This window comes from Pezoporus occidentalis, unplaced genomic scaffold (genome assembly GCF_034315485.1).
Source record: "Pezoporus occidentalis ecotype Australia unplaced genomic scaffold, CSIRO_AGI_Poc_V1 ctg66, whole genome shotgun sequence".
Classification (NCBI taxonomy): Eukaryota; Metazoa; Chordata; class Aves; order Psittaciformes; family Psittacidae; genus Pezoporus; species Pezoporus occidentalis.
Window position 1 is genome coordinate 2,387,112 of NW_026916009.1, and position 12,508 is coordinate 2,399,619.

Here is a 12,508-nt window from a genome sequence, read left to right on the forward strand (position 1 = left end):
TACAGAAAATCACCGGAAAAGCAGCAGTATTTCTACATTCAGTGTGGCAGAGAGGCATTATCAGTAACTCGGGGCTGGTTGAGTAATAGTATAATTGAGAGAAAAAGTCCTTTGATTTAAAATGTACCAAACATTGGTTAGAAGTTCCCAGTGGGCTTCAAGTCTGGACTACAAGTATAAAATGCAGATAAGTGCTGTTGATTCCCCAGTAACTGAAATCTCAAAAGGCACATTGATATATCTCTGCTTGAAACAGTGATGAATTTCCATAGTTTTTGCTGCAGCTTGTTTTCATGATAGTGATGATGGTGTGTTTGTTAATGAAGTCAGATTGGCTCCTTTTTGGTTTTCTTATGAACTGCAGGAGAAAGCTGAAATTTTGTCCCTCTAAAATAGTCAAAATTTAAGTGTACATGTTTGGGGTTTTTTTCTATTCTATCTGGTCACAAATTTTCATTAACTGCTGCATTATTTACTTGAAGCATTTTTTTTATTGCTTCTAGGCTGGACCTAGTGAAAAGCAAGTGATTTATCAAAGGGTTTATATATGCTTGGGTATGGCTGTCAGTAAACATGTGCTTTCATTTGTCAGGATGGCTAAATATTACTAACAGGTGTGTTTCCTCTGGAAATAAATGCAATTTCTATTTGTTTGCATTACTCTTTGTCAAGTTTTTGGATTTTTGTGCATATACGTTAAGGAACACTAATAGCAAGTTTAGCTCATATCATCACTGACAGAGTTTTATCTGGAGATTTGTTCTAATGAAGATTTCAAGATTTTTCTGAAACACCATGTACATGGTTTCTCTTTCACTGTTTTGTGTCTGACATGGATGTTTCTTGCATTTTTCATGTTCATTCTTAGTGTTTTCATAGTGAGTATCCTCTGTTACTTTGGATGTGTTCAGTGTACTTCAATTGAAAGTTTAACTAGGTTATAACTTTTCATGAATCCTATCATCATGTAAGTAAGCCCACAAGTACAATACAGCTATTTAGAGTTGAATTATAGTGGATGGTATTATGGTTCTGTGTGTGTGTGACAGTCACAAAAAGCCTGTGCTACCATCTTCCCGCTTTTAAATAAGTTCTTATTTTCCACATGATGATGTTGCTGTTCAGGTGCCTGCCAGTTGGATATAAAGAGCTTGCTCAAAGATATGGTGTTCAGAAAAACTCACCTTCTGTATATCACATTTTTGTTAAACTGATGCAGAGCAACCACTGCCACTTTAAGGCATGCACCTATGGAGCCGTGGCTCTGGACTGGCTCCCGAAAAGCACGAAGTTGCAGTTTAGACAGCTTCTAGTATGCTGCTGATCTCACATCGGAACTGTTGTACTCCTGACTCTAAGCGATTTCCATTTATATGTCATATCTTTTTGTACTGGACTTATGGGCATGTACAGTTATGACATAGTGTGTAAGTGGAATTCACTGTTTTATTTAAAATTCTCTGTGCATGCAAATACCCAGTGTTTCTTAAAGTGTTAAGACAGGTGCAGAAGTGAGATAAAATGCTTAATTATAAAATCTTTCCTTCCTTTTTTTTTTTTTTTAGCATGATAAGATTTATTTTTATTAACAGTTGATTTGAAAAAGTTTTACTTAAAAACCTCTGTAAACTAACAGAAGACAGTAAATATGGTTGAGAATAAATGATAAAGTAGTAAAAAATGCATGAAGTGTATTTTATTTTTATCTATTCTTCTGTAGCATCTTTTATAATGGGATTTGATATGAAAGTCTGAAACTTCATGCATGAAGTTTTAATTAAACCATTAATGTTAAACATTAACATTGGTTAGTTAATATTAACAGTGGTGTCTCCATAGTTACATTATCAAATCTCTCTCATAATGTTAGTTTTCCTCATGTATAATATTCCTAGTGTCATATGAAGCATTTATAAACGTATTCAGTAATGACATGATTCCAGGCTCTTAACTTCTGTAACATAAACCCATTTCATAACGCTAAGACCTGAAAGCAGCACAGATGTATGTCTGTGCATAGCGTCTCTGCTGCCCTATGAGCCTTTGTTTTCAGAACACCCTGATTGACCCACCACCCTTCATGGTTCACTGATTCACTTGATAGATCAAGTTTAAACTAGTGCATATTAGCACATTTGTTAGTACTAGAGGAACAGTTGGCCTTCCTGCTTTAGGCTGGTGGTTCATTTCAAATGGAGCAGCCACAGAAAACAATAACGGAATACCAGTTAGAGAGAACACCAAAAGGCTGACAGACTGAAATCAGTTGCAGGCTGTAGTAAATGACATTGATTCATTCATATAGGTGTTGTTAAAAAGAAATTAAAATATTATTATTTAAAAATACTTTTAAAGAAGTTTCACTACATAATTGTGTGAAAGTTTAACTTTTGACTGTTATTGGCTATTCTTTCATTAAAAGCAGTTATTTGGTGTTTCCAGAGCATGCTGGGAATGAAAAGGGATAATTTTTGTTGTGATCATCCTTTCATGCCAGTTGGCAGTCACAAAACCACATCAGTACAGTAGCATACCGTATCTCTGCTCAAATGCCTTGTTTGTGAGACATATTTCTGTAGATAGTTTACCTCTCTAAAAAAGTGAATTGATGTTCAAGTAGTCATAAAGAGAATATTCTAGCACTTTTATCCTGTGAATTCATTTGATTCTTGAAAATCTCATAAGGATTTATGTACTAACACTGATCTACTTTTCAGGAATCATAAATACAGTTCCTGGTTTAGAATAATTTAATAAATGAATTTTTGATTAAAAAAAAAAGCAAACCCACGCCCCCCCCCCAAAAAAAAAAAAAAGAAAAAGGAAAAAAAAGTCAAATTTTTCCTTAAAAATCTAGGATTTTTTTTTTTTTTCCCACCAGCTGAAAGACCTGTGTTCTTTCTCCTACTTTTGCTTTAATTTAAAACTTTATATTGCCACCTGGTGCTTAGATTTTTACACCTAAACCTCAAAACCAGTTAAGAGAGATAATGTTTGCTTTTTCCCCCCTTCAGTTTTCTCCTAATTGTTGTTTAGCAGTATTGTAACTCACACTGTCTGGATAACAAAATTTGACACTTCATCACCCTTCCCCACTTGTACAGACTGTACACTCTATACTTTCCTATTCTTTCCTTCTGCTTTGTATGTTAGAAGTCTGTGTGTGTATATGTATATATATATTTACATTGAAAGGTATACTTTACTTACAAATCAAAGACTGTAGTCAGTTTTTACAGTTGTATATCTGGGTGTTGGCATGGGTTGAGATTCATTTAGGGCTAGCTGATCAGCGACATGCACATGACAGAGCGTTTAAATATTTTCTCTTTTAAATGAGGAGGGCTTATTCTTGCAGATTTCAATTTCATTTCTATTGAAAGTTTAGGTAAGGTTATCACATCACAGAAATTACATTTTTAGTCTTACTATTTTTATGACTTCTAAAAGACTGGAACAATACCAGATAGCAGATTTCCATTAAGTGTTTTGAGTAACAATTAATATGATATCTTTGATTTGTGTGTTTTAATATGCTTTGGGAAGTTTTGTGTAATCTTGTTTATTTGTGTTGTAATTCCTATGATTAGAAATTACCTAGTGTACGTACCTGCATTGCTTGTTTCCATTTCCAGAGAATCCAGAATAATCTAGGTTGGAGGAGACCTCTGGAGAGTCTCTGTTCCAGCTTCCTGCTCAGAGCAAGTGAGCTTCTAAATAAGATCACATTGCTGAGAGCCAGAGCCAGATAAGTTTTGAAAATCTCTAAGCATGGGCATTCTAAAGACTCTGGGCAGTGGGATCCATGGCTTACCTGCCCTGATTGTGGAGAGTGGTTTTATTTATTTCAGATAGGAGTATTCCTTGTTGCAACTTATGTCCCTTGCCTTTTTGTCCTTAAACCTGTAAAGAGTGTGAGTTGGTGGTCTCCATTACTCCCATAATAGGTACTTAAGGATGGCACCTAGATAGCTTCTCAAGGCTACACAAAGCCAGCTACCTCTCTTTAGTTACAGTTCTCCACTGGACTCACCCCACTTCATCAGTCTAGTGCTGGGAGGACTAAAGGTGGATGCAGTTTTTGAGATTCAGGTTCCAGAGATGTTGAATACAAGGATATAGTGATGTCCTTTGAACTGCTGGTTTTCCTCTTGTTACCGCAACCCAGTAAGCGCTTGTTCTTCATGGCGTCAGTGGCACACTGCCTACTCACGTTCAACTCCTTGTCCATCAGAAACTTCAGATGCTGTCTAAAGAGGTGCTGTGTAATCAGTTGATCCCCAGCCTGCAGTGTTAGGGTTTTGCTGGGCCAGATGCTGGACTTTGTGTTTGCCTTTATTGAATATTTTGAGGCTTTTGTCAAACCTTTCTTGTAGCTAATTAAGGTCCTTGTGAACAGCAGACCTGCCCTCCAGCACATCCGCTGTCCTCACCAAGTTCTCTATTTTCTATTACCTTTTAAATAAGATACTTTTAAATATAGGTACTAAGGCTTATTCCTGAAGACATTCAGGATTCATGAGACATTGAGGATTCATCAGAATTAATTTGCCATGCAATGACGTAGCCCTGTGTGTAGCATTTTGCCGTAAATATAATTAGAAATCTTGTTCTTCATGTATGCTTTCAGGTTATAGCAGCAAACCGGTCCAGTAATTTTCTTCAATATCTTTAAGAAATCTTCTAAGATTTACAAACTGGATAAAGTGCTAGTTTTCACTTCCAGATTCTTTGATGTGTTTAAATAAGTGAAAAAAAATGATCTATGGACCTCTATAATTGTTATGTTTTGATCTGAAGGAATACTTTCCCCTTTGATGCTGAAATAGTATTTAGCTTAATTTCTCTGAGGAATTGTTCCTGCTCAGTTGTTCAGGTAGAGTAAGTGTGAAGAGCTTCAGGAAGTCCCAGCTGACACTCTGAAACTACATGTGGATGTAAAAGTTGAAGTAATGCCCTGCAAGGGGCAGGAAAATGTGCTTAAACTCTTGGTTCCTTCTGGAGTTGTGGCCTACTGCTAATTTTGTTCTTGAATGTTGAAAGCGGTACTCTTGTCAGATATTCCAGCATTCATCAGGCTAAGAAAACAATATTCTAACCTGATACTGAAGGAAAATTTAGAATAGTTCAAATCATATTAAATCATTAAATAACTCCCAAAGAAGCAGCAGTATTCCAAGCCACCACTTGCTTTTTGTAGCAGACCAACATTAACTGAATTGTGGCTGTTGTAGGAATTCTAGGAAAGAGAACTTGAAGGTAGTGTTACTATTTTAGTAGGAATTATTTACTATTCAACAAAATGCCATATTCCAAATAATAAAGTTACTTCATGGGATCAATGTGCAAGACTGTTGGTACTGTTTGCGTAGCAGTATTTCTCAGTGTTGTTTGCTCAGAGTCTATGACTTCGAAGACCTAAATGTAACTTTTTAAAAACTAAAATGAACAATAATTATCAGATTTCTGAATGATATTTCATAATTTCTTATTCTTTTATATTTCTTTGGACCTCTTTCAAGGGTATTTCCCTTGCTCTGTTTGGTTTGTAGTCTCAGAAAACAAAAGCATTAGATGGTGGCGCCAGTCTTGTGGGTGTTACTGTCGTATGCCTGCTGGGAGTGTTTCAGGTTAAATTCCAACAAAGATATATTTTAATACTTGGGGCTTTTGTTGCCCAATCTTACAACTTCTCTACGTTCACTCTGATTCTGGGTCAAGGTTTTAACTCGGTTATGACATACGCCTTTATTTCTGGGTTCTACAATGTTTTGGTTAGTTTGTGATTCATTTCTACTCTTTATTCGCTGTACACACGAAAGTAATCAGTACTGTAATTTTAAGGTAAATAGTGCACAGCCAAGAAGTAATTGAGACCTTTCTTAGATTATAATTATTCTGTTACAGTACTGCAGTGGTTCTAATATTAAATATTTATTTATGCTGTAAAAATAACTGGGCTGTGTGCAATCTTAAATGTTTTGTGTTTTCTTTTTAGGCTTTCAGAATAGACCAAAATCCTTAAAAGTATTCGTTAATCCAAGCAGCCACAGAAGAGAAGCCACTCATGTTTATTATGAACAAGTTGCACCTCTTTTTAGGCTTGCTGACATCAAAACCGATGTCACAGGTAAGTTGCTTCAAAGGCATAGTCTAATCTCTTGTGAAACTAGTACTTAAGTATGCAAGACAATTTGAATTTACTGCTAATCCTTCTTGGCTTTGCCTGTAAGTGCTGCATTTGGAACTGTAATATAGCACATTTTTATTTGGTAAAAAAATGTATTGTTAAATCTGTTATTGAATAGTTTTCCCCTATAGTTATCAATACTAGTAATATATTTTCTGTTTTGTTTTTTTTTTTTTAAAGCATTCAATCTATATAAAGATATTGTCGTGTAATGTCTGACAGTCTTTTATATGCTTGTTGAGCTGTTCCTGCGTTCTGAAAACACGTGTCCTTAGATGCTACTTCTTTTCTGAGAGCATCTATTGGCCTGACATCATAAGAGGATCTTATCCATAGGGCACATTATTTCTGGATTCTGATTCAGTTTCAGGGATGACCTGGAAGCCTAAGTGATTAAGTTCTGTGCTGACAAGAGCAATTCTCATGAGGCATATGGGCATGACTTGGTGTCAGGAGAATGCGAAGGTACAACTTTAACGTTGTTGTGATGCTACCTTCTGCTCAAAAGTGGGTTCCCTGTAGCAGGTTTAAATTTAAGGCCACAACTTCTGGCAGAGTTCTACTTTATGTCCTGAATTTGCCCTTTTGCTTTTTCATTTGATTTTCTTAAAGCAGTAAAATATTAATGATCTGATTATTACTTCTGCCTCCTTTATCCGTAGTATTATAATTCCCTTTAGTACACTGCTAATCTTTGATAATGCATTTCATATCCATGTGAAGTATAAACTTTGGTGCAAGACATTTTAACACCAAAAAATCTTTTCCCTATTTCTGTTGTAATTGGCTGGCAGAATAATCAGTTCCAGCTTAAACAAATTATAAGACAGAGGGTTCATCCTCAGTTGTGCCTTGAATGTCTTGTGACATCATGACTAGGTCAGGTTGCAGGCCAAAAATCATTCTAAGCAAATCTGATTTAGGCATGAGGATACAATAATGCAATAAGTGTTTGTATATGAGATTTATCTTGCTAATTTTATTTTCTGTACCTATGCATTTTTTAATTACTTAGCCGACAGTTTAAAGTAAAATCAGTTGAAGATTAAAAGACACATAAGTGTGAAAAATATTCTGTGTTAGAATTCCTTAACTTCCTTAATTGATAAGGGAATGCCAGCAGCTTTGTATAAGTTTTGATGCTCACAGATGTATTTTTCACCTGCAGGGCATAGATGATAGTGTAAATAGATTAATAATAAACTGTCTTCTTAGAAATTAAACTTAGCAGACCTTAGGTAGAGATGACTTCCTGTCATATTGTTAAATTAATTATGACTTTATTTTAAACAATTATTTAAACAAAACTACCTGTTAAAAATTTTATTCCTTACTACTGGTTGGTGTTTCTTTTATCTTTACTGTGAACAGAAGCTTGTTTGTTAGACTCTGTTAAAGGCAGCATTATCATTAACCTGTCTATGATTACATTTTTAGCTATGTAATGTCACCTGGCGTCTTAAACCAGATCTGTATCAGTAGTCTTTTAAACTGATTAATAGAATTTAATATGAGCTATGAACGTAATTTGTAGCCATTTTTAAAACAATTTCATAATTGAATGCAAGCAGTTTAAAACTTTTTTTTTCTAGAATTTTTCTTTTAAGTTTTGAAAAGCAACTTCAGGTTTCAGCCAGATAACTGTTTAATGGCTTATCCTTAAAAAAAGGTTATTTTGGCAATGTCCAGATAGTATTGTGCTTATTAGCTGCCTAGCACTCCTCCTACAGGCAAAATGAGAAAACTACAGCTTTAAATGGTAGAGAACTAAATAATTAAGAACTATGCATTGCAAAAAGAAAAGGGGGTGTGGTGGTGGTGGGTGCTGAGTGAAAGTCCTGTCCACTGGTATCATCTTCTAATAAAACGAAGTGCCTTGTTTCAAGTAAATAGAACAGGTTTTTTATCTCCCGTGATTGCTTTGGATTTTGTGGAGTGTGCCTCCCACTGTTACCAAAATACGGCCAGTATTTACATACATAGTGATGTACAAAGATGTATTAGGGAGTAAAAGTTGAAGGCTTCTGTACAATTTTTACATTGAAGATAGCTTACTTTTAGTCTTCTCACATACATATATATGTAAAGCTTAAATTTCATTGTGCAAAAAAATCTTAAAGCAAATTTGAACATCTGAAGTGGCTTCCACCTCATATGAAAGACTTGCAGGTTACTAAAAAAAAACCCAAACCAATAAACTTTGACAGTGGAATGCTTGAAGACAGAGGTCTTCTCATCCAATCCTGTGTTTTCATAGCTGGCCCTTGCTTCTTATAAGATCAAGGTTGCCTGATCTTATTCTTCATTGTAACTTCTGTTGGAATAAACTTTAATTTAGAACTTTGGAGTGGAGGCGGTCTCTCCTACTCGCAGATATACAGCAGTGAAAAGGCATGTATGTAAATGAGTGAGTTCTGAAATAGCATTTCTTTTATCCAAATATGTTGGAATTTGGTGGGGTTTTTGTTGTTGTTGGGGTTTTTGTTGTTTGGGGTTTTTTTTTGTGTTTTTTTTCCACCAAAAATTTACTTTTACACTAGAGAGATGTTAACTTCAATAAAATTAACCAAAGTTCTTAGAGTGGGTTGTGGTTGTTGTTTTTTAGGGTTATTTTTGTTATATGGAATAAACAAATCTCTTAAGTGTTCAGTGCAGTTAGAGGGAGTTGGCAAATTTAAACTAAATCAGTACTTTAACTGTAGTTAAGGCTAAGCAGTACTTAAAATCTGGTCTTTATGCAATCTTTTAAGTGTTCATCATCTTGAGCGCTGCAGCTGGGATGCGGCTGTTAGGACAAGAACAGTGACCCTTCTATAAAAAATCCAGTTCAACAAAGGCTTGCTCCACAGTTGCTGTACCTACAAGTGCTGGCAAATACTGATAATTTGTTTTATATGTTTTAAAAATATGTAGGTACCTTGCAAAATCTTACACATAATAAAAATAAGTAAAGGTAATTGCAACAGAGTGCTAGCTTGTCTCACTTCTCTTCGTAATTTTGAGTTTTCTGTTTAGGCACAGCTACAAGCTGGATCTTGAGGCAAAACCAGTCTTCCCCATACCCCCATTTTTTAGGGCAGAATCCCAAACGAAAAGAGTGATTAAGAATTGGCCAAATAAAATTTGTTTAAACTTACTATACAGTAAGTAACTTTAATATATTTTTTTTATCCAGTGTCAGCACCAGTTAATCCGCTCTTATCATTAGCGGTTTTAATCCTATTGACATTAGTCTGTGACATGAGTGCCAGTATTTATACATGTCACATAGAAGTGTTCTACATTTTGAAGTGTTGAACTAATTCTATGTTGCTTTTTCTTTTGGTAGGGGCTGAACCCTTAGTTTGTTGTTGGGTATGGGAGATAAGGTGTTAATGATGTTTTGGAGTATGTGTATTCAAATGAAGTATGCTGTCAGTGCCCTTTTTTCAGAATGCTATTACTTGAAACTTAACGCATACTGGAATTTACAAGTTGGGAACAAAATGTCCTTGAAAATGGAGAAAAAAATAATTTAGTTGTGTTAGAAATAGTCGAAAAAAGCATCAAATAATATTTTTCTGATAACACTTTTGTCAATACGTCATCTGAATCCTTCTGAAATGGTTAAAAAAAGGCCTTTCTTCCTTTTATCAAAATTCATTGTGCGGGTTTTTTTGGTTTGTTGTCTTGTGGTTTTTTTGGTGTGCTCTTTTTTTTTTTCCCTTCTTCCCTTGAACTGGAACAGGACCACATGTTCAAACATCGAGCTTATTTCCAGATATCAGAATTACTTTTGTGTCCCTCTGAAGGTTGCCTAGCCCGCAGGAAACTTTTTATGCATGGTCTTTTTATGCCTGTGTTAGATATTTTAGCTTTATGTTTTTTCCTACTTGATCAATTTTCTGTATGTTCTCAGGAAGCTTTTCCTGGAAATTTAATTTTTCATTACCTCTTTGTCACAATGTTTGAAAATAGATGCTGTGTACCTCATTCTCTTATCAAATGTTAGTTTTCTTGGAATTATCTACTGTTAAGCCTTGCAGTAGTCCTATATAATTTCCAAACTTAAGCTGTTAGATGCAAAGAGGATGGAGTTGCCATCAATCTGGTTATCTGCTTTTATTGTTTTCTCTGTAGACAAGTCCTCTTTATTTTCATGTCCTTGTTCTTTGAGTGAATCAATTTTGTATTAGTAAACGTAACTCGCGTGCATTACGTTAGGAAACCACTAGGCATGTTTTCTTTTACGAAATGAAATCTTATTTGCTGTACCATTTTAATTAGAGTGTACTCATAACTTCCTAAAAGTCATCATACTCATTTAAGAAGGCATGTTGCCTGTTAAATAACTGTAGGTTTTCATGGGAAGTTTCTTTCACCTTTAAGCAGTGGTAAAAAAAAATGGAGCCTTTACGGTTTTATTGGTCAGGTTTTTCTCACAATTTACAGATAATGATAAAAGGATAGTTCCCATCGGTAAAAGCCAAAACTGAGTGTAATAGCTGAAATATTGCACTTCGATCTTCCAGAAGAGGTCCTGCAGGCAAGGAAATTCTGGAAATAATTCGTGAAAGCTATTCTAGTGATAGGTATTTTGGTAGCAAAATGATCATTCTCTGACGGTGATATAATCAAAATAATTCTAGGTTTCAATTAAGAATTTCCAAAACACGAGGCTGTGGCTGGGAGATTTTGAAGTTTTATGTTGATATATGATGGTTTAGTGTGAAGTGCAAGAATTTTATCACTTTTATTTTCTTTTTTGTAAGAAAGTTATACATACGCTCACTATCTATATGGATTTCTCTCTGCGTGTCTACATAGGGAAAGAAAGAGCTTTTCAGTTCTTGTAAGCAGCGTCTAGTCTGTAGAAATTCTATTGTGATAGGTACAGATACGGAATGATTGTTTTAGACATCAAGACTAATAATTTTAACAGTGTTTAGAAACACTGGAGCTAAGCCTTGAACTATGCTAGCACCAGGGACAAGCAAGCATGAAAGATTAATGTAATTTTGCATATAATGATGCACATTCTTACACAAAAAATCCATCTGCAAGTGTCATGTCAGTCAGCAAAAATCTTTGATGGGTGGCTGCAGCTGGGTTGTCTCTTCTGGCAAAGCTGGCCTAGAAAATGCTAAATGTAGTTATGATGCTCTGTGCCATCTGCAGTATGCCAGTTTATCCTGTCTTCGCTGGCATTTACAGTACTATATAGGGTATCAGCAAACACAGAGACATCAATGTAGAGTGACAGATTCATTTCCTCCAGAGGCTATGAACTCTGGTGTATACTTGTGCCACCTTCCTCTGTGTGTTATTTTCTGTTGTCACTGGTATTTGGCTTGATTTCATACTTCCGTGTTTAACTCCTCATATTTTTGATTTAGCAATTTGCATATCCTCACACAAAGGCAATTAAATTTGATTGATACTGAAATAATTCAGTCTTAACTGAGGATATGCTTACATTTTCCTGAAGTTTAGCAACTGTGTCAAGTGCTGAAACTTGCATTTTGGTGCAACAAACGTTTTCTCTGATTCTCTGAATTTAAATGCATTAAATAGCCATGTGTCTGATGGCGGCTGAGTTTTAATGTGGCTTTCCTTTTTGCTACCATAACTGTAAAACGTACCTTGTCATGCTTATAATGTGGTTAATGATTTAAAAAAATAATCTGATCTGAACTACTGTATGTTCCTTGTGTAAAAATTTAAAAAATACCCTAAATTTATTGAATCTTCTAATAATTAAATACGGTCATTTTCTGTAGTAACTGAATACGAAGGACATGCTCTCTCGGTACTTAAAGAATGTGAACTCCAAGCATTTGATGGGTAAGTTTTTCAGTGACAATGAATGTTAGTAAAGCTTATCATGTTAAGTTTTTATTTGTATTCCAAAACTGTGCTAGTAAGTATTTGATGAGTTATGCTGTTTCACATATACATTAAGCCTGAGAAAAATCGGTTCTTATTAGATGCTTTGGGTTTTTATAGCTTACTGACAATAGGTATATGTTTTAGATTCGTAAGTATTGCTAAATATGCATAAAGCTTTTGTAAATGTGCTTCATGAAAGTGTCAGTCTGTATCTGCAAGAATGGCACTCTGTTTCACTCTCTCTATTCAAATGGTTCCAAAGGAGAACATTTTATCTAAAAGTAACTTGAACGTTTTTTCAATTAAAAAAATAATTCAAACTTCCTTCAAGTTCAGTGAAAATTCTTGTTCAGTTGTTTTTAAAGACCTTGCTATGAGGATTAATCCTGCAATCTTAGTATTTTTACATTAATCATTCAATAATAAAATCCACTAATGTGGAGGAATAGT

General features: G+C 34.9%; 1 protein-coding gene across 2 annotated transcripts in view; it reads left to right on the forward strand.

Moving 5' to 3' along the window:
* The window catches only part of CERKL (ceramide kinase like), a 55,420-nt gene that overhangs the window by 26,646 nt on the left and 16,266 nt on the right, over positions 1–12,508 (forward strand). For both annotated transcript variants that reach the window (XM_062640563.1, XM_062640564.1), the window contains 2 exons: positions 5,999–6,130; positions 11,950–12,013. In XM_062640563.1, the coding sequence (XP_062496547.1) occupies positions 5,999–6,130; positions 11,950–12,013 (196 nt within the window). The remainder of the gene's footprint in view (positions 1–5,998; positions 6,131–11,949; positions 12,014–12,508) is intronic.